Here is a 24065-nt window from a genome sequence, read left to right as displayed (position 1 = left end):
CCCCGACTGAGAGCTGAACGTAAATACAGGGGCCAGGGATGCTAGCTGACATCATTGACCAAATATGGCTGGAGATGCGGCATTGGTTGCTAGGGCAACAGCAGCTGCCAGTGTCCTAGTAACCAATGATGCATCCCTGGCCCCAATCCAGCTGGCTGCTGGGAGATTCCCCAGTGGAGGGCTGAGCATAAACAAAGGGGCCAGGGATGCTAGCTGACATCATTGCTGAAATATGGCTGACATCATTCATCACTGGCTGCTAGGGCGCCAGCAGCTGCCAGTGCCCCAGCAACCAATAATGCATCCCTGACCCCAGTCAATTGGCAGCTGGGGGATTCCCTGGCTGAGAGCTGAATGTAAATACAAGGGCCAGGGATGCTAGCTGACATCATTGACCAAATATGGCTGGAGATGCTGAATTAGTTGCTAGGGCACCAGCAGCTGCCAGTGTCCTAGTAACCAAGGATGCATCTCTGGCCCCAATCAACTGGCTGCTGGGGTTCCCCAGCAGAGTGCTGAGCGTAAACAAAGGTGCCAGGGATGCTAGCAGCCATCATTGACCAAATATGGCTGAGGATGCGTCATTGGTTGCTAGGGCACCAGCAGCTGCCAGAGACCTAGCAACCAATGACCCCTGAGTGGGGCTCAATTGTTTGCATTGACTTCAAATTGGTTTGCGTTAACATTCACAATTTGCAACTTTATGTGAACTATATCGGTGTGATGGGAAGAATTCTAATGCTGATTTCGAGCCAATTCTTGTCAATTTCTTGTTCAACATCACAAATGGTCTTTTAGCTCAATGGTTACAAATTCTCCCAAACACACTCATAAATCTTGTAGGAAGTATTCCCGGAAAAGTGGAGGCTGTTATAGCTGTAAATAGAGGGTGGGTGGATTGGCAACTCCTTGGTTTTATAATGGAATGTCCAACAAGCTCTTATAGGTTTGATGGTCAGGTGTCCTCAAACTGTTGGTCACACAGTGTCTGCATACTTGTTTGATGCTAAGAGGTTAGTATAAGGTAGAGGTTAGAAGTCCCCCCCTTTTTTTAATGTACAATAATTCTTTCAATTTCTTGTTACATAATGTAATATTGTATCCTTTTCTGACTACAGGATGAAAACATTATGAGATCCATGCAGCTCTTCGACAACGTCATTTAGCAAAAGCTGCGCCTGCACGGATTTTCGGGATCACACTTTCGAATAGACATTCTTCTGGCTGCACAATTACAGAATAGTTTGTCTGATGCAAACTAAAATGCAATTATAATCTCTGTACTATTTTACGGCTGTTGTAAACACTTAAAAAAAAAAAAAAAAGGAAGAAAACAAACCAAACCCTACCATCGAAAAACCAACCCCTACCGTCGAAGATTCCAAAGCTCCAGTTTCCTGACGTTAGCACACTGCCACCTAGTGGATCCGTCCAGAACACTGATTATATTTTCCCTTGAAAGAAAAGATGTTCTCATTCGAAATGATGGTGGTTCAGGGATATTTTGCTTTTGTATTTAATTTATTTTTTTAATATCATGGGAACCTTCTGTAACCTTTTACAGAGCGTGGTGAACTTTTTGTCCAGAACCGGGAAAACAGGACATAAATTTTCCTTTCTTTGAAAAACATGAAAATGTTACTGCATCTGTAGCCACGTACCAATGTTTATTAGGATTATTAATTTATATGGAGCTTATAAATTCTGACGCACTTTACAGAGAATATTCACAGCAGTCCTTAGTGGGATATACAGTCTTATTTCCTTATTCCCCTTAATACATACACTTTCTGTGGATTGGAATTCATTTAAAGGGCCTGTCCACCCCCCAAACTGATATCTTGATTAGGGATGGTATCTGATGGGTTGAAAATCTATCATAGATTTGCACTCCTGGCTGCTTTCTTATTATAAAACCCAAATAAAAATACAGCACAAAGACTCTCTTGTAATTGGTGTGGCATTGGGGCAGAGCTTAGGTGCAGGGGTTTCTGAGCAGGAGTCCCCAAGAGATATAAGGAACCACTGGATTATTTAGCCTTCCAGTACCCACATTAAACTCAATTATTACTTTTGCTAGGGTGACCATTAAACTTACCCAGGTTGGAAAAGTGTGCAATGTCAGAGAGTCCCCTAAGCAATGGTTGTCAGCCCATGGCCTCCCCTCTCCCAGGTTTCCAGCAAGATGCAGGTCCCTTAAACTTCCACAGTGCCTCCTAGTGCCCCACAACTTCCCATACTGTCCCACAGTACCCGTAGGCCCCCTAAGAGCCCTCAACCTCCACAATGCCCCCAAACCTCATATAGTGCCACTCAGCCTCCTACAGTGCCACTCAGCCTGCTGCATAGCCTCCAGTCCCCCATAGTGCCCCCAACCTCCAAGAGTGTTGAAAAGGGTGCAAAGTTGGGGTATAACCTAAGCAACGGTTCTCAATCGCTGTCTGTGCATGCCCCCCTCTCCAAGGCTTCAAGCAAGATGCAGATCCCTTAAACTTCCACAGTGCTTTACATCTCCCATAGTGACTCCCAACCTCCCACAGTGCCCCCAGGCCGCCCTGAGAGCCCTCAACCTCCACAATGCCCCTAATCCTCCCACAGTTCCTCTCAGCCTCCCACAGTGCTCCCCTGTCCCCTCCAGAATCCACATCCCCTATAAGTTGGTCTCTCCAAGACCCTGCCTCTAAATATGTGTGTGGCCCCGATTTCCACAATTAGCTCCACACGTGCAGGAACTAACATAAGGTTCATTCTTTGATCCCGGGACATGGCCCCGGACACAGCATGGGCGGGACAGAGGACCAAGATGCAGGAAGGTTCAAGAAAGCCCATGGTTATGTCCCACCTAGATCCCACCTTTAAATATGCAAAAATTGCCCATCACACCCTTTCCATTGGGTTGGTCCAGATTCCCACAATGAATGCCTTTTTGAGTTATGCACACATGCAGGAACTAAGATAAGGTCCATTCTTTGATCCCGGGACATGGCCCAGGACACAGCGTAGACAGGACAGAGGACCAAGATGCAGAACTGTTCAGGAAAACCCATGGTTAAGTCCCACCAAGACTACACCTTTAAATATGCAAAAACTGCCAATCACACCCACTTTATGGGTTGGTCCCACCAAGACCCTGCCTCTAAATATGTGAGTGGCTATGATTCCCACAAGTAATGCCTTGTTGAGTTACTGCACATGTGCAGGACCTAAAATAAGGTTCATACTTTATGGGTTGGTCCCACCAAGACACTGCCCCTAAATATGTGAGTGGCCCCGATTCCCACAATGAATGCCTTTTTGAGTTACTGCACATGTGCAGGAACTAAAATAAAGTTCATTCTTTGAATCCCGGGACATGGCCCAGGACACAGCATGGGCGGGACAGAGAACCAAGATGTAGGAAGGTTCAGGAAAACCCATGGTTACGTCCCACCTAGACCCCACCTAAGATCCCATCTTTAAATATGCAGAAACTGCCCATCACACCTACTTCATGGGTTGGTCCTGATTCCCACAAGGAATGCCTTTTTGAGTTACGCACACATGCAGGAACTAAGATAAGGTCCATTCTTTGATCCTGGGACATGGCCCAGGACACAGTGTAGGCGGGACAGAGAACCAAGATGTAGGATGGTTCAGGAAAACCCATGGTTACGTCCCACCTAGACCCCACCTTTAAATATGCAGAAACTGCCCATCACACCCACTTTATGGGTTGGTCCTGTCTCCAAATGTGTACATGGCCCCGATTCCCACAATTAATGCCTTTTTGAGTTACGCACACATGCAGGAACTAAGATAGGGTTCATTCTTTTATCCTGGGACATGGCCAAGGACACAGCATGGGCAGGACAGAGAACCAAGATGCAGGAAGGTCCATGGTTACGTCCCACCTAGACCACACTTAGATCCCACATTTAAATATGCAGAAACTACCCATCACACCCACTTTATGGGTTGGTCCTGCCTCCAAATGTGTACATGACCCTGATTCCCACAATGAATGCCTTTTTGAGTTACGCACACATGCAGGAACTAAGATAGGGTTCATTCTTTGATCCTGAGACATGGCCCAAGACACAGCATGGGCAGGACGGAGAACCAAGATGCAGGATGGTTCAGGAAAACCCATGGTTACGTCCCAAATAGATCCCACCTTTAAATATGCAGAAACTACCCATCACACCCACTTTATGGGTTGGTCCTGCCTCCAAATGTGTACACGGCCCCGATTCCCACAATGAATGCCTTTTTGAGTTACGCACACATGCAGGAACTAAGATAGGGTTCATTCTTTGATGCCGGGACATGGCCAAGGACACAGCATGGGCGGGACAGAGAACCAAGATACAGGAAGGTTCAGGAAAACCCATGGTTATGTCCCACCTAGACCCCACCTAGATCCCACATTTAAATATGCAAAAACTACCCATCACACCCACTTTATGGGTTGGTCCTGCCTCCAAATGTGTACACGGCCCCGATTCCCACAATTAATGCCTTTTTGAGTTACGCACACATGATACTAAGATAAGGGGAACTAAGATAGGGTTCATTCTTTGATCCCGGGACATGGCCAAGGACACAGCATGGGCGGTACAGAGGACCAAGATGCAGGAAGGTTCAGGAAAACCCATGCATTGTGGCATATTGGTACAATGCACAAAATGTGAAAGAGCCCTGAATGTTGCAGAGCAGGAAAGCAACCGGAAGCTGATGCTAGTACAGCTTTTACGTACTTGTGCTAGTTTATGTAGAACTGTTTTAAAACAAATACTTATCTAAAGTTAACGATCTGAAGTCAAGCTTTAATGGACCCAAAAAAAGTCAGCCCTGCCCCCCCACAAAGATGGAAATAATATCACCCTAAATCTATAAACCCAGCCTAGGCTAGCAAGGCATGCTGGGAAATGTAATGAGACCGCAGCCAGGGGAACTGCGCCCCCAGATGACACCGTCCCATTGTCCTTATTTGTAACTACAACAAGCCTGCCCTATAATACAACGCTTTAGAATTCCGGTTTTATTATACAGGTCATGTGACCAAAAAAAAAAAAAAAGTTCTTTTAATCCCGAAACAATGTTTCTTATATCATTCGATTATTTTGTCGCTTATTTTTAGAATGTAGGAATTGGCTAGCGACTCGCAAGGCGTTTGTAGATCTTTGTTGGATGTTAGATGATAGCATTCTAGGTACGAGCTATGAGGGACCATGTCCATAAACTGTATTTTTATATCTTTTCATGTATGTTAGGCTTAAAGAGAACCTGTCCCAAAATGGGCGTAGCAAGAAACAAAAATACAATGACTTAAAAAAGGTATGTCCAACCAAAAATTGTTATTTTTTTAGTTTTGCTTTAAGTAAGGAGGGGTTAGAACCCCTGTCAGGTTTCAACCGCTATCACCTCTCCCCCCCTACTTCCTGTTCTGGTGACAATTGTTAAAGTATATGTATGTTTATGGATATAGAAAAAAATAACATATAAATACCCTTTTTTCCTCCCCTTTTTTTTTTTTTTTTTTTTTATAGGTGATCACATAACCTCTCTTCTCAGCTGCTTAAGGATCTCAGAGAGCTGGAGGAGGAGAAACAGCAGCACACTTGTCTTCCTAGTGACAAAGCTGTGCAAGGAGGGGGGGGTGTCAGGATAAGTTTTTGAGCATTGGGGGAGAGCAGGCAGAGTTCCCAGCATAGCTAGAGAACTGACCATGCTGTGATCTGGTGCCTAGTGTGGTCAGTTTTTAACAGGAAAGCAGAGGGACTGGCGGGATCACCAGGGATTTCACACAAAGAAAGCAATACAGAGGGAACAGTAGGCTTTTTCATACGAGTACGTGGTACAGCAGCCACATATTAGGAATGTAAAGTGTTGGGTTTACATATTAATAGATCATCATTATTATTATTGCTATATTATAATTATATAGGTTAAAAAAAGCTAAAAAAAAGTCCACTGAGTTCCCGGAAAAGAGTCAATTGAATTTGTATCATTATAATATTATTGCAAAAGTCTAAATTGTGACTGGTCCTCTTTAAAGAGTGAATACACCCCAAAAATAGGTTCCTCTTTTTGTAAGTGGAGTGGAACGCAATTCTGTAACATGCTGGGCTTTGCAGGGATCTGATTTCCATCCAACCATACCATTTCCGTCATAGGCTGACAACTGGGCTTTTCAACCAAGCTACTTGTAATCAGCACTCCTGGAGTTCTCTATACATCCCTATGAAGAGTCCCTTTGGAAGGCAGATAATACGGCATCTTCTGTGCCTTGCGCCCCCCTAGTGAGAATTTATTTCGAAGCTCATTCAAATTTGAAGTCACTAACCTAGAAATGAGTAGGCAGATGAGGAGTTCTGACTTTTTTTCTGATCAGCATACCCATGCTGGGTCGGTGCCTCAAAAAAAAAACATTAAGCCCAAAGTGCCAGCAAAGCAACCAGGTAACCAGCATTTTTTCCAGGAGGCCCTTATACTTCTCTTGCGGTGGATCTGGTGACAACAACAGCTTTGCTGAAAAGGTAGGGTTGGCCTGTCTGGACCATTCCAAGGGTTGGGGGGGGGGGGGTCTACCATGATCCTGGACAGTGGTATATACCCTGCAAGGGTTTGACTTCTAGCCTCTCAAACGCCGCCCCAAAATTATTCCTTCTGTTGTGTTGCTCTTTCACCTATTGATGAAATATCACAGTGTGTTATGACTGATTTCGGGAGTTGTTTTCCCTCCATAAATTACCAAAAAACAAAATTTTAGTAGCGAGCAGTACTAATAGCCGGAGGAAGAACTTAGGGTTGCAAATAATCCCAGTAATGTGTCTAAATAATGATTTCCTTTGATCATCAGCTCCATCTCGTGGCATAATGTGGTATTTTGCTGAAAAACCGCGATCAGAGAAATACCACAGGGTGGCCACTAGATGGAGCTGTTGATCATAGGAAATTACTTTGGCCCTTGTAATAGAATTGATGTGGAGGGACGATGTGGTCTTTACGACCAATGGGACGCTACCTGCAATATTGTAATGGATACACCTATGGGATAAGCTGTCCGGTTGCTCTGGGCAAAGAAAATATTCCTTTTCTGAGATTCTTCTGATCTTATCCTTGGACACTTGGATTGTCACCAAGAGCATTAGGAGAATTTAACAATATTCTAAGCAGTTGGTCCGACCTTCAGGTGTCAGGAGTCAGACATGTCCATTTTAGGTCACTCCTCCCACTTAGCACAGTATAACCAAATAACTGAAATCAATACATTAACATGTAATGAAATGAATCAATACATTTGAGTTTTTAGCTTTCAGTAAAATAACACTTTGGGTGTATTTATAAAAAAAAAAGAAATTGCATAACTATTCATCCAGCAAAACGTCTGGTACCTTCGTTCTGCAAGAATTCAAATATTCTCTCTCTATTTCCTTTACAGGTTGAATGTTATTCATTCTTGAAATATAGAGTGGTTTGGGAAGTACTGCATTATGGCCACTAGATGGAGCAGATGATCATACTTGTTTTCTAGGATCTTTAGCTCCATCTAGAGGCCATAATGTGGCATTTTTACAAACCACTTTTTTTTTTTTTTTTTTTAATGAATGAGTATAGGACAGTGATGGCGAACCTTGACACCCCAGATGTTTTGGAACTACATTTCCCATGATGCTCAACTACACTGCAGAGCGCATGAGCATCATGGGAAATGTAGTTCCAAAACATCTGGGGTGCCAAGGTACACCGTCACTGGTATAGGAAATAGAAGAACATTCAATTTTGCTCCAATTGCACAGAACGAACGTACCAGAAGTTTAACTGGACCAATAGCTATGTATTTTTTTTAATAAATACACCCCTTGGTGATCCTGCCGTGAAGGTCTCTGTTCAGGCACTACCTTCTCCCTGGTGCAGACTTCTCAAAAGTGGACACTATGCTGCATTTTTATTTTTCAATAAAATGTTATAATAATGTGTTTGAGGACTATGTGGTCCAAATTCCGGGCTCTACTAGCTGATCTACCATACTTTTGGCCGGGACAAGGGGTGGGCAGAATGGGCGGCTGCCCAGGGCCCAGAGTGTATTGTAGCCAAGTTCCAACTACTATGAGGCTGACAGGAGTAGTGACAGCAACATCACTACTTCTGTCAGCCCAGTGCTGGAAGCGGCAAGGAGAGAGTTGGGAGGAGGTGCGGGGTGTGTTTCTCTCTCCCCCTCCTCCTCATAGGCTTGCACATAATGAAGGGGGGGAGCAAAATTTGCCATCTTTGCCCTGGGCACTGGATGATCTTGCCCGGCAATGCTTTTGGCATCTCAGAGTTGTAGCCCTGCTTCTTTCTCATGGCTAATATCATATCGCTTGAGCTCTTCCCCACTCTTAGGACCCAATCAGAGGCTGGTGGCTTCCACAGGTGACATCACTGAGGGTGAGAAACAGAGCTGCAGTTCTGGGCAGAAAGATTGCACTGTACAGGGCAGTATCAAAGGGCCCGAAATTTACACCACAGTCACATAAGTAAAAGAGTAAGCTGGAAATAGCCGTAATGCTGAAGTTACTTCGTAGCTTCTCCTAGTCATTTCTTCAGTTCTAATAAGTTCACTATACCCCAGCATTTATATCCATACAGGTAGCACAGACACCTTAATTCAATCACCATGGAAGATGTCAAGGCAGATGTTGATTGTCCAAGAACAGGAGGGGAGGTGTGGAATTTGTGGAACCACCCTCTTCTGGTTCCTTGATGTCAGAAAGTGTACATAGGTGTTGGCCCTCAATTACATGGAATTGTTAAATTGCCAGGGCAGAGATAATAAATGAGCATTATAAGTAGAAGACAGATGGTGTCGAAGGCCTCCACCCCTGTTCGGGGATATCAAACTGAAACACCCATCCCCGAGCAGGGGTGGGGACTGTCAACTCCATCCGTCTTCCAGAAAACTGGCTTGGATAAGATACGAAATGAACACCAATGATGGGATTATGTAAAAAGAACATGGTGGTTCCACAACTTTCACACCTCCCTTCCTGTTCTTGGTCAATCAATATCTACGCATTCCATGGTGACTGGGTTTTGGTGTTACCTATGTGGATATAAATGCTGGGGTAAGTTCCTGACACTCAAGAAAAGAAGAAAAACAATTGGAGGTATGAAAGTTGTAGAACCACCAAGTTCTAGTTCCACAATCTTATCCCTGGTGACAGGAAGGCTTCATAAGTGTAAACTCCACCATTGTGCATGGCTAAATGTGTGAATTGGCAAATTACTTGGGTAGCAGAGATGTTGAAGCACCATCATATATGGAGGACAGAGGGTGTTAAAGGCTTCCACCCCTGTTCTGAGATGGGTGTTCCACATTGACGCAGATGTCCTCTTTCATACCTTTTGGGAACCAGCTTCCCTTTTTTCCCAACATGTACTGTCCTCGAAAGAATGTTCATTTTCTTTAAGGTGTAGAAAGACTACAGAGTCCTTCGTGACACCAAGGAAGGGAGTATATATCTAGAACAGGGTGGTTGCACAACTTTCACACCTTCCTTTTCATGGGCAATCTATATCTTCACATTCCATGGTGACTGGGTTTTGGTGCTACCTGTGTGGATACAAATGCTGGGGTAAGTTCCTGACACTCAGAGAAGTAAAACATATTCGGGGGTATGAAAGTTGTGGAACCACCAAGTTCTAGTTACATAATCTTATCCCTGGTGTCATGAAGGCTTCATAGGTGTATATTCCTCTATTATACATGATTAATGTGTGAATTGGCATATCGCTTGGGTAGTAGAGATGTTGAAGCACCATGATATATGGAGGACAGATGGTGTTCCATCCCTGTTCGGAGATGATTGTTCCACATTAACGTAGATGGACCCTTTTATAGCTCTTGGGAACCAGTTTCCCTTTTTTTCCTCAACATGTACGGTCCTCAAAAGAATGTTCCTTTTCTTTTAGGTGTAGAAAGACTATGGAGACTTTTGTGACACCAAGAAAGGGAGTATATAACTAGAACAGGGTGGTTGCACAACTTTCACACCGCATATCCTTTTCTTTGGCAATCAATATCTACACATTCCATGGTGACCGAGTTTTGGTGCTACTTGTGTGGATATAAATGCTGGGGTAAGTTCCTGACACTCGGAATTGAAGAAAAACATAATGGAAGGGATGAAAGTTGTGGAACCACCAAGTTCTAGTTACATAATCTTATCCTTGGTGTCAGGAAGGCTTCATAAATGCAAATTCCTCTATTGTACGTGGCTAAATGTGGGAATTGCCAAGCCGCTTGGGTAAAAGAGATGGTAAAGCTCCATCATATGTGGAGGACAGATGGTGTTGAAGGCTTCCACCCCTGTTTGGAGATGGTTGTTGCACATTGACGTAGAGGGCCTCTTTCATACCAATTGGGAACCAGCTTCCCTTTTTTGTCCAAAATGTGTACCTTAAAAAGAATGCCCCCTTTACTTGAGGCGCAGGAAGACTTCTGAGTCCTTTCTGACACCAAGGATGGAATTATATAACAGATAGTGTCTTCCGTCATTAGAACTGTAGAAGTGGTTTGAAGAAGCTACTAAACATCCTAAACATTAGAGAACAAGTCCAGTTGAATGTGACCAACTACTACTAGACATACCATGACCTGGATAAATGAGAAGTCTCATAAATATGTTCAGGACAGGTTCTCTTTAGCATGGTCCAAGAACAGAATAGGAGACATGAAAGCTGTGGAACCACCTTGTTCTATGTTCATAATTCCATCGTTTGTGTCAGAGGTGTCTGCACACGTGTTAATCCTTTGAGTTACATGGCTGAAGGTGTGAACTGATGTCAATGGCATTATATATATGGAGGACAGAGGGTGTCTTCTATCATTAGAACTGTAGAAGTGGTTTGAAGAAGATACTAAACATCTTAAACATTAGAGAACAAGTCCAGTTGAATGTGACCAACTACTACTAGACATACCAACACCTGGATAAATAAGAACCTTCACAGTTGGCTTTTTCGAAGCTGCTCCACTGTGCCTAAAAAAATAAATAAATAAATAAAAGTGATATCAGGCAGGGGATTGGTTGATCTTGAAAGATTGGACTAAAACTGATGCATAAAAGAGGTTTGTAAGTGGAGAATCCTAAAATGGGCATGGCTGATCCAACTCTCACCTGAGAGCCAGGCCAACTACTTGTATGGAAAGAGGTTGCTGAAAGTATATATTTTTGCCAAATAAATGAAACATTTTCATAACTTGTATCAAGCTGACTAACGAATAAGATGCTTCAATATGGATATGTCCTTGAAAAAAGTGCTCCTCTGTAGAAAGTATCTATGGATAGGGATTCCACAATGGTTTGCATTGGACCCGTTTAATTCCAGGGAATGGGCTGTAGACGTTTGATCAGAAATGTGACAACAACATCAATTAAGTTTGGTACAGAAATCCTATGCACATTCATTTCTTTTTTTTTTTTTTGCAAAGGGCAATAATCTTCCATGACGTAGAAATTGAAAGGGGTACCCTTTTCCATTGTCGTTTTTTTTATATCGGGTGAGTAAATAAAAAAAAAAAAAATTAAAAATTAAATTAGTAGCATGCTTTAGAAAATACAGAGATTATGTATGATTGCTTGAAACTCAGCCTGTGTATGTAAAAGCTGAGAATCAAAAAATACAGTTAGCAATATCCCAACGCTGGAACTGAAAAGAATCCCTCCATTCTTCCAGCTGGCTTCCATGACGTTAACATTGGAATGCCTCTTCTTTTTTTTTTCTTTTTTTTGGGAATGTCAAAGATTTCCAGCATGACAGGTATGGACTGAAAGTTTCTATAACCTCATCTTTCTACATGACTCGGAGGAATGTTCTATGAAAAAACTTTCCTTGTGTTCCATGGACTGGATGCTCGTTTCATCTCGATTATGGAAGCTGAACCGCACTGACCTAAAACCATGCATGAGCTGTGTATAGAGACTCGCCCACTTCTATAGAAATGTGTCTGGTTTGTTAGCCTATAATAGCTGCTTTGCATTTCAGATATGTCTATTTTGTACAAAAACCAAGAATAAAAACCAAGATTGCTATGCACAGGATCTGATCATTGTCATTATTATCGTCGCCGATATCTTCTACTATGATAGAAGGAAACGTATCATGGGTGTGGTCAGGGGTGCCATAAGAAATCATGGGGTTCTGCACAGTCTGCCTCACTGGGTCCCCCTATACACTCCCCAGTCTGCACCCCCTGCACCCCAACATTCTGCACTCCCTGTATCCCCAAATACTCCAACCCTTGCATCACTTACTACCCCGTATTCTGCACCCGTATTAAACTTCACTCTACATCCCTCATTACACTTCACTCTGCATCCCCTGCATTCTTTAATACACTTCACTCTGCAACCCTCATTACACTTCACTCCGCATCCCTCATTACACTTCACTCTGCATCCCCTGCATTCTTTAATACACTTCACTCTGCAACTCTCATTACACTTCACTCCGTATCCCCTGTATCCCTCATTGCACTTCATTCCGTATCCCCTGCATCCCTCATTACAGTTCACTACGTATCTCCTGTATCCCTCATTACACTTCATTCCGTATCCCCTGTATCCCTCATTACACTTCACTCTGCATCCCCTGCATTCTTTAATACACTTCACTCAGCAACCCTCATTACACTTCACTCCGTATCCCCTGTATCCCTCATTACACTTCACTCCGTATCCCCTGTATCCCTCATTACACTTCACTCCGTATCCCCTGCATCCCTCATTACACTTCACTCCGTATCACCTGCATCCCTCATTACACTTCATTCCATATCCCCTGCATCCCTCATTACACTTCACTACGTATCCCCTGCATTCCTCATTCCACTTCACTCCGCATCCCTCATTACACTTTACTCCGCATCCCCTGCATCCTTTAATACACTTCACTTCACATCCCATGCATCCCTCATTACACTTTACTCTGCATCCCCAAGTATACCACATCCTGTCTCCCCCACTACCATTCATTCTGCATCTCCTGCACCTCCACATTCTAAATCCTCCATTACACCTCACACTGCAACCCCCACTACCCCACATTCTGAAACCTGTGCATGCCTCACATGCGCCCCTCACTACACATCACTCTGCCCCCCCCCCCCCCCCCATTTTCCACTCTTCTGTACCACCTGAATCTCCCATTACACCTCACTCAGCACCCCCCATTACACCTCACTCAGCACCCCCACATTCCATATATATATATATAATGAGAATCAGAACTTTGTCCTGTTTTTACGTTTGCAGATTAGGGCTAACGTGGGTGACCACGCAACCCCTTCCCCCCCCCCCGTCTCTACCGCTATCCGACCACGCTGTTCTGAAGTAGAATTGATGAGAGGTGATTGAAAGCTTTTTAAGCACCAGGCGCTTGCCCAAGGCCAGTGCTGTCACAACAAGTGCACAGGGAGGGGGCGTGTCACAGCAGAGCGGGGGAGGGTCACAGTGGAGGTAATGGAAGCAAGTCCGGTCAGTCTGAGCTCCACAATATATGTCAAACATGGAGAGGGCGTGCCACAGCAGAGTCCGGGGGGGGGGGGGGGGGTCACAATACAGCGGGGGGCAGAACTCATCTCGGTCTGAGCTCCGCAATAAACGTGCAGTCAATATACATGGAGTGGGCGTGTCACAGCAGAGTGGGGGCATCACAGTGGAGGTAATGGAAGCAAGTCCTATCAGTCTGAGCTCCACAATAAATGTGCTGTCATTAAACATGGAGGGGGCGTGTCACAGCAGAGCGGGGGCATGTCATAGCAGAGTGGGGGAGGGGCATGTCACCGCAGAGCGGGCAGAATGAACTCATCTCGGTCTGAGCTCCACAATAGGAGTGCAGTCAATGAGTCATGCAGGAGGAGAAAACTGTTGGCATTGATAGCAAAGCTCACAAATTGGGCTGTTGAAAGGGGAGGAGCTGCCAAGCAGTAAAAAAAAAAAAAAAAGAAAAATCAAAGAATTTACTAGACAAGCTTTCAACATTTCAACCTTCAGGTATCTCAATATGAATCTATGAGACCACAAATTAACTTTTCATTGCTCACGAGATGACTTCTTTAAGGAAGTATTATAAATTCTGAACACTGGGAAGTGCCTATAGGAAACCAAGTATCTGCAAAACAGCCCCCCCCCGATCTCTTCAGCAAACACACTTTTTTTTTTTCTTCATATTTTTTTTTTTTTTTTAATCAAAAGTGGAATTGCCCTTAAAGTACCTATAAAGCTTATGGGGCAACATAAAAAAAATGCATAAACCTCATATGAAATGCACCAAGCGCAGTGTTAATAACTATACCACAATGAGACGTGTACACGGAACAGGAAAAGGCAGGTTTAAAGCACTTTTATTTTTTTTACCGTTTCAACCGTTAATTTTTAAAATGAAGCATGCTTTATCAAAGCTTGCATAAAGAAACCTGAACATATTATACAAAAAAAAAAAAAAAAAGGAACAATGGTAAACAGTCTGTACATAGATTATCCTACAAATACATTTACAGAATCATTACTTTGCTGCTTTTTAGAATTCCTCCATTCTAGGCAACCCTTCAATCCGCCTTGAGATGTGCTACATCGTTCATCTTCCCTGGGGGAGGGGAATTGGGGTTCCCTCTTTGGAAAGAAAAAAAAAAAAAAAAAAAAAAAAAAAACAGATCATGGCGCCTTTGTGCACAAGATGACGCATGTTTTAGGAGCTCTTTAAATCGAAACAATTATTAAATGAGAAGTTTGTCAAATACGTAATCCGGAACGCAGAAAAAGAAAACCCGACGCGGATCCTTCAATAATCACACCCAGGAGCACAGAACTCCCCCCCATGCAAAGGAACAAACAGCATCATGGAGAAGGCTTTAGACAATTTAAAAACTTTTTTTTTTTTTTTTTTGCTTTTTCTTCGTATTAAAGATTGGAGTCATCGTGTTGTAGTTATGCCTAGGAGATCCGGCAGAGCAAAACCTGGAATCTTCCATGTTTGAGAAATCTGAGAACAAATCCGGACAAGTTTAAAGACTTCTTCCGAGAATAATAATATCTTTAGGAAATCCTTCCATTTTGGCAATTTCAAAGCAGCCGAGCTTGCTGTAAAAATCCAGGATTCTTTTGTCGTCTGGTCTGACTTCACAAAAAGCACCGCGTGATCCTGAGACCGGAGGAGGGTGAAAAAAAACGCATTAGGCACGGGTACATTTATTTAATTTTTTTCACATTTGACTGCCTGGAAATTTCTACAACGATTATGATTAAGTGCATCCGAACACACACCATCTGACATGCAGGAAGGAGAGGGAGAGGGTCCGAACACACAATGTCTGACATGCAGGAAGGAGGGGGTCCGAACACACAATGACATGCAGGAAGGAGGGGGTCCGAACACACAATGACATGCAGGAAGGAGAGGGTCCGAACACACAATGACATGCAGGAAGGAGAGGGTCCGAACACACAATGACATGCAGGAAGGAGAGGGTCCGAACACAAAATGACATTCAGGAAGGAGAGGGTCCGAACACAAAATGACATTCAGGAAGGAGAGGGTCCGAACACACAATGTCTGACATGCAGGAAGGAGAGGGTCCGAACACACAATGACATTCAGGAAGGAGAGGGTCCGAACACACAATGTCTGACATGCAGGAAGGAGAGGGTCCGAACACACAATGACATGCAGGAAGGAGGGGGTCCGAACACACAATGTCTGACATGCAGGAAGGAGAGGGTCCGAACACACAATGTCTGACATGCAGGAAGGAGGGGGTCCGAACACACAATGTCTGACATGCAGGAAGGAGAGGGTCCGAACACACAATGTCTGACATGCAGGAAGGAGAGGGTCCGAACACACAATGACATGCAGGAAGGAGAGGGTCCGAACACACAATGTCTGACATGCAGGAAGGAGAGGGTCCGAACACACAATGTCTGACATGCAGGAAGGAGGAGGTCCGAACACACAATGACATGCAGGAAGGAGAGGGTCCGAACACACAATGACATGCAGGAAGGAGAGGGTCCGAACACACAATGTCTGACATGCAGGAAGGAGAGGGTCCGAACACACAATGACATGCAGGAAGGAGAGGGTCCGAACACACAATGTCTGACATGCAGGAAGGAGAGGGTCCGAACACACAATGACATGCAGGAAGGAGAGGGTCCGAACACACAATGACATGCAGGAAGGAGAGGGTCCGAACACACAATGACATGCAGGAAGGAGAGGGTCCGAACACACAATGTCTGACATGCAGGAAGGAGGGGGTCCGAACACACAATGTCTGACATGCAGGAAGGAGGGGGTCCGAACACACAATGACATGCAGGAAGGAGAGGGTCCGAACACACAATGTCTGACATGCAGGAAGGAGGGGGTCCGAACACACAATGTCTGACATGCAGGAAGGAGGGGGTCCGAACACACAATGTCTGACATGCAGGAAGGAGGGGGTCCGAACACACAATGTCTGACATGCAGGAAGGAGAGGGTCCGAACACACAATGTCTGACATGCAGGAAGGAGAGGGTCCGAACACACAATGTCTGACATGCAGGAAGGAGAGGGTCCGAACACACAATGTCTGACATGCAGAAAGGAGAGGGTCCGAACACACAATGACATGCAGGAAGGAGAGGGTCCGAACACAAAATGACATTCAGGAAGGAGAGGGTCCGAACACACAATGTCTGACATGCAGGAAGGAGAGGGTCCGAACACACAATGACATTCAGGAAGGAGAGGGTCCGAACACACAATGTCTGACATGCAGGAAGGAGAGGGTCCGAACACACAATGACATGCAGGAAGGAGGGGGTCCGAACACACAATGTCTGACATGCAGGAAGGAGAGGGTCCGAACACACAATGTCTGACATGCAGGAAGGAGGGGGTCCGAACACACAATGTCTGACATGCAGGAAGGAGAGGGTCCGAACACACAATGTCTGACATGCAGGAAGGAGAGGGTCCGAACACACAATGACATGCAGGAAGGAGAGGGTCCGAACACACAATGTCTGACATGCAGAAAGGAGAGGGTCCGAACACACAATGACATGCAGGAAGGAGAGGGTCCGAACACAAAATGACATTCAGGAAGGAGAGGGTCCGAACACACAATGTCTGACATGCAGGAAGGAGAGGGTCCGAACACACAATGACATTCAGGAAGGAGAGGGTCCGAACACACAATGTCTGACATGCAGGAAGGAGAGGGTCCGAACACACAATGACATGCAGGAAGGAGGGGGTCCGAACACACAATGTCTGACATGCAGGAAGGAGAGGGTCCGAACACACAATGTCTGACATGCAGGAAGGAGGGGGTCCGAACACACAATGACATGCAGGAAGGAGAGGGTCCGAACACACAATGACACGCAGGAAGGAGAGGGTCCGAACACACAATGTCTGACATGCAGGAAGGAGAGGGTCCGAACACACAATGTCTGACATGCAGGAAGGAGAGGGTCCGAACACACAATGTCTGACATGCAGGAAGGAGGAGGTCCGAACACACAATGACATGCAGGAAGGAGAGGGTCCGAACACACAATGACATGCAGGAAGGAGAGGGTCCGAACACACAATGTCTGACATGCAGGAAGGAGAGGGTCCGAACACACAATGTCTGACATGCAGGAAGGAGGGGGTCCGAACACACAATGTCTGACATGCAGGAAGGAGAGGGTCCGAACACACAATGACATGCAGGAAGGAGAGGGTCCGAACACACAATGTCTGACATGCAGGAAGGAGAGGGTCCGAACACACAATGACATGCAGGAAGGAGAGGGTCCGAACACACAATGACATGCAGGAAGGAGAGGGTCCGAACACACAATGTCTGACATGCAGGAAGGAGGGGGTCCGAACACACAATGTCTGACATGCAGGAAGGAGGGGGTCCGAACACACAATGACATGCAGGAAGGAGAGGGTCCGAACACACAATGTCTGACATGCAGGAAGGAGGGGGTCCGAACACACAATGTCTGACATGCAGGAAGGAGGGGGTCCGAACACACAATGTCTGACATGCAGGAAGGAGGGGGTCCGAACACACAATGTCTGACATGCAGGAAGGAGGGGGTCCGAACACACAATGTCTGACATGCAGGAAGGAGAGGGTCCGAACACACAATGTCTGACATGCAGGAAGGAGAGGGTCCGAACACACAATGTCTGACATGCAGGAAGGAGAGGGTCCGAACACACAATGTCTGACATGCAGGAAGGAGAGGGTCCGAACACACAATGTCTGACATGCAGGAAGGAGAGGGTCCGAACACACAATGTCTGACATGCAGGAAGGAGAGGGTCCGAACACACAATGTCTGACATGCAGGAAGGAGAGGGTCCGAACACACAATGACATGCAGGAAGGAGAGGGTCCGAACACACAATGACATGCAGGAAGGAGAGGGTCCGAACACACAATGACATGCAGGAAGGAGAGGGTCCGAACACACAATGTCTGACATTCAGGAAGGAGAGGGTCCGAACACACAATGACATGCAGGAAGGAGAGGGTCCGAACACACAATGTCTGACATGCAGGAAGGAGAGGGTCCGAACACACAATGACATGCAGGAAGGAGAGGGTCCGAACACACAATGACATGCAGGAAGGAGAGGGTCCGAACACACAATGTCTGACATGCAGGAAGGAGGGGGTCCGAACACACAATGTCTGACATGCAGGAAGGAGAGGGTCCGAACACACAATGTCTGACATGCAGGAAGGAGAGGGTCCGAACACACAATGTCTGACATGCAGGAAGGAGGAGGTCCGAACACACAATGACATGCAGGAAGGAGAGGGTCCGAACACACAATGTCTGACATGCAGGAAGGAGAGGGTCCGAACACACAATGACATGCAGGAAGGAGAGGGTCCGAACACACAATGACATGCAGGAAGGAGAGGGTCCGAACACACAATGACATGCAGGAAGGAGAGGGTCCGAACACACAATGACATGCAGGAAGGAGAGGGTCCGAACACACAATGACATGCAGGAAGGAGAGGGTCCGAACACACAATGTCTGACATGCAGGAAGGAGGGGGTCCGAACACACAATGTCTGACATGCAGGAAGGAGGGGGTCCGAACACACAATGTCTGACATGCAGGAAGGAGGGGGTCCGAACACACAATGTCTGACATGCAGGAAGGAGAGGGTCCGAACACACAATGTCTGACATGCAGGAAGGAGAGGGTCCGAACACACAATGTCTGACATGCAGGAAGGAGAGGGTCCGAACACACAATGACATGCAGGAAGGAGAGGGTCCGAACACACAATGACATGCAGGAAGGAGAGGGTCCGAACACACAATGTCTGACATGCAGGAAGGAGAGGGTCCGAACACACAATGACATGCAGGAAGGAGAGGGTCCGAACACACAATGTCTGACATGCAGGAAGGAGAGGGTCCGAACACACAATGTCTGACATGCAGGAAGGAGAGGGTCCGAACACACAATGTCTGACATGCAGGAAGGAGAGGGTCCGAACACACAATGACATGCAGGAAGGAGAGGGTCCGAACACACAATGACATGCAGGAAGGAGAGGGTCCGAACACACAATGACATGCAGGAAGGAGAGGGTCCGAACACACAATGACATGCAGGAAGGAGAGGGTCCGAACACACAATGTCTGACATGCAGGAAGGAGGGGGTCTGAACACACAATGTCTGACATGCAGGAAGGAGGGGGTCCGAACACACAATGTCTGACATGCAGGAAGGAGGGGGTCCGAACACACAATGTCTGACATGCAGGAAGGAGGGGGTCCGAACACACAATGTCTGACATGCAGGAAGGAGAGGGTCCGAACACACAATGACATGCAGGAAGGAGAGGGTCCGAACACACAATGACATGCAGGAAGGAGAGGGTCCGAACACACAATGACATGCAGGAAGGAGAGGGTCCGAACACACAATGACATGCAGGAAGGAGAGGGTCCGAACACACAATGACATGCAGGAAGGAGAGGGTCCGAACACACAATGACATGCAGGAAGGAGAGGGTCCGAACACACAATGACATGCAGGAAGGAGAGGGTCCGAACACACAATGTCTGACATTCAGGAAGGAGAGGGTCCGAACACACAATGTCTGACATTCAGGAAGGAGAGGGTCCGAACACACAATGTCTGACATTCAGGAAGGAGAGGGTCCGAACACACAATGACATGCAGGAAGGAGAGGGTCCGAACACACAATGTCTGACATGCAGGAAGGAGAGGGTCCGAACACACAATGTCTGACATGCAGGAAGGAGAGGGTCCGAACACACAATGTCTGACATGCAGGAAGGAGAGGGTCCGAACACACAATGTCTGACATGCAGGAAGGAGAGGGTCCGAACACACAATGTCTGACATGCAGGAAGGAGAGGGTCCGAACACACAATGTCTGACATGCAGGAAGGAGAGGGTCCGAACACACAATGTCTGACATGCAGGAAGGAGAGGGTCCGAACACACAATGTCTGACATGCAGGAAGGAGGAGGTCCGAACACACAATGACATGCAGGAAGGAGAGGGTCCGAACACACAATGACATGCAGGAAGGAGAGGGTCCGAACACACAATGACATGCAGGAAGGAGAGGGTCCGAACACACAATGACATGCAGGAAGGAGAGGGTCCGAACACACAATGTCTGACATGCAGGAAGGAGAGGGTCCGAACACACAATGACATGCAGGAAGGAGAGGGTCCGAACACACAATGACATGCAGGAAGGAGAGGGTCCGAACACACAATGACATGCAGGAAGGAGAGGGTCCGAACACACAATGTCTGACATGCAGGAAGGAGGGGGTCCGAACACACAATGTCTGACATGCAGGAAGGAGGGGGTCCGAACACACAATGTCTGACATGCAGGAAGGAGGGGGTCCGAACACACAATGTCTGACATGCAGGAAGGAGGGGGTCCGAACACACAATGTCTGACATGCAGGAAGGAGAGGGTCCGAACACACAATGTCTGACATGCAGGAAGGAGAGGGTCCGAACACACAATGTCTGACATGCAGGAAGGAGAGGGTCCGAACACACAATGTCTGACATGCAGGAAGGAGAGGGTCCGAACACACGACATGCAGGAAGGAGAGGGTCCGAACACACAATGTCTGACATGCAGGAAGGAGGGGGTCCGAACACACAATGACATGCAGGAAGGAGAGGGTCCGAACACACAATGACATGCAGGAAGGAGAGGGTCCAAACACACACCGTCTGACATGCAGGAAGGAGGGGGTCCGAACACACAATGACATGCAGGAAGGAGAGGGTCCGAACACACAATGACATGCAGGAGAGGAGAGGATCCGAACACACAATGACATGCAGGAAGGAGAGGGTCCGAACACACAATGACATGCAGGAAGGAGGGGGTCCGAACACACAATGATATGCAGACAGGAGGGGGTCCGAACACACAATGTCTGACATGCAGGAAGGAGGGGGTCCGAACACACAATGTCTGACATGCAGGAAGGAGAGGGTCCGAACACACAATGTCTGACATGCAGGAAGGAGGGGGTCCGAACACACAATGTCTGACATGCAGGAAGGAGGGGGTCCGAACACACAATGTCTGACATGCAGGAAGGAGGGGGTCCGAACACACAATGTCTGACATGCAGGAAGGAGAGGGTCCAAACACACAATGACATGCAGGAAGGAGAGGGTCCGAACACACAATGTCTGACATGCAGGAAGGAGAGGGTCCGAACACACAATGTCTGACATGCAGGAAGGAGAGGGTCCAAACACACAATGACATGCAGGAAGGAGAGGGTCCGAACACACAATGTCTGACATGCAGGAAGGAGAGGGTCCGAACACACACCGTCTGACATGCAGGTAGGAGAGGGTCCGAACACACACCGTCTGACATGCAGGAAGGAGAGGGTCCGAACACACAATGACATGCAGGAAGGAGAGGGTCCGAACACACAATGTCTGACATGCAGGAAGGAGGGGGTCCGAACACACAATGACATGCAGGAAGGAGAGGGTCCGAACACACAATGTCTGACATGCAGGAAGGAGGGGGTCCGAACACACACCATCTGACATGCAGGAAGGAGAGGGTCCGAACACACAATGACATGCAGGAAGGAGAGGGTCCGAACACACAATGACATGCAGGAAGGAGAGGGTCCGAACACACAATGTCTGACATTCAGGAAGGAGAGGGTCCGAACACACAATGACATGCAGGAAGGAGGGGGTCCGAACACACAATGACATGCAGGAAGGAGGGGGTCCGAACACACAATGACATGCAGGAAGGAGAGGGTCCGAACACACAATGTCTGACATGCAGGAAGGAGAGGGTCCGAACACACAATGTCTGACATGCAGGAAGGAGGGGGTCCGAACACACAATGTCTGACATGCAGGAAGGAGGGGGTCCGAACACACAATGTCTGACATGCAGGAAGGAGAGGGTCCGAACACACAATGTCTGACATGCAGGAAGGAGAGGGTCCGAACACACAATGTCTGACATGCAGGAAGGAGGGGGTCCGAACACACAATGACATGCAGGAAGGAGGGGGTCCGAACACACACACCGTCTGACATGCAGGAAGGAGAGGGTCCGAACACACAATGTCTGACATGCAGGAAGGAGAGGGTCCGAACACACAATGTCTGACATGCAGGAAGGAGGGGGTCCGAACACACAATGACATGCAGGAAGGAGGGGGTCCGAACACACAATGACATGCAGGAAGGAGGGGGTCCGAACACACACACCGTCTGACATGCAGGAAGGAGGGGGTCCGAACACACAATGTCTGACATGCAGGAAGGAGAGGGTCCGAACACACAATGTCTGACATGCAGGAAGGAGGAGGTCCAAACACACAATGACATGCAGGAAGGAGAGGGTCCGAACACACAATGACATGCAGGAAGGAGAGGGTCCGAACACACACCGTCTGACATGCAGGAAGGAGAGGGTCCGAACACACAATGACATGCAGGAAGGAGAGGGTCCGAACACACAATGTCTGACATGCAGGAAGGAGGGGGTCCGAACACACAATGTCTGACATGCAGGAAGGAGAGGGACCGAACACACAATGTCTGACATGCAGGAAGGAGGGGGTCCGAACACACACCGTCTGACATGCAGGAAGGAGAGGGTCCGAACACACAATGACATGCAGGAAGGAGAGGGTCCGAACACACAATGTCTGACATGCAGGAAGGAGAGGGTCCGAACACACAATGTCTGACATGCAGGAAGGAGAGGGTCCGAACACACAATGTCTGACATGCAGGAAGGAGAGGGTCCGAACACACACCATCTGACATGCAGGAAGGAGAGGGTCCGAACACACAATGTCTGACATGCAGGAAGGAGAGGGTCCGAACACACAATGACATGCAGGAAGGAGAGGGTCCGAACACACAATGACATGCAGGAAGGAGAGGGTCCGAACGCACAATGTCTGACATGCAGGAAGGAGAGGGTCCGAACACACACCGTCTGACATGCAGGAAGGAGAGGGTCCGAACACACAATGTCTGACATGCAGGAAGGAGAGGGTCCGAACACACAATGATATGCAGGAAGGAGAGGGTCCGAACACACAATGTCTGACATGCAGGAAGGAGAGGGTCCGAACACACAATGACATGCAGGAAGGAGAGGGTCCGAACACACAATGTCTGACATGCAGGAAGGAGAGGGTCCGAACACACAATGTCTGACATGCAGGAAGGAGAGGGTCCGAACACACAATGTCTGACATGCAGGAAGGAGAGGGTCCGAACACACAATGTCTGACATGCAGGAAGGAGAGGGTCCGAACACACAATGTCTGACATGCAGGAAGGAGAGGGTCCGAACACACAATGTCTGACATGCAGGAAGGAGAGGGTCCGAACACACAATGTCTGACATGCAGGAAGGAGAGGGTCCGAACACACAATGTCTGACATGCAGGAAGGAGAGGGTCCGAACACACAATGTCTGACATGCAGGAAGGAGGAGGTC

At 47.1% G+C, this 24065-nt stretch overlaps 1 protein-coding gene across 5 annotated transcripts in view; it reads left to right on the top strand.

The window, feature by feature from the left end:
• KCNIP2 (potassium voltage-gated channel interacting protein 2) overlaps nt 1–12063 on the top strand; it is a 533119-nt gene extending 521056 nt beyond the window's left edge. For all 5 annotated transcript variants that reach the window (XM_073595494.1, XM_073595497.1, XM_073595495.1 and 2 more), the window contains one exon: nt 1119–12063. In XM_073595494.1, the coding sequence (XP_073451595.1) occupies nt 1119–1166 (48 nt within the window). In that variant the 3' untranslated portion in view covers nt 1167–12063. The remainder of the gene's footprint in view (nt 1–1118) is intronic.
• Nucleotides 12064–24065: the final 12002 nt, after the last annotated feature.

This window comes from Aquarana catesbeiana, linkage group LG08 (genome assembly GCF_042186555.1).
Source record: "Aquarana catesbeiana isolate 2022-GZ linkage group LG08, ASM4218655v1, whole genome shotgun sequence".
Classification (NCBI taxonomy): domain Eukaryota; kingdom Metazoa; phylum Chordata; class Amphibia; order Anura; family Ranidae; genus Aquarana; species Aquarana catesbeiana.
This window is presented reverse-complemented; position numbering and strand designations above follow the sequence as displayed.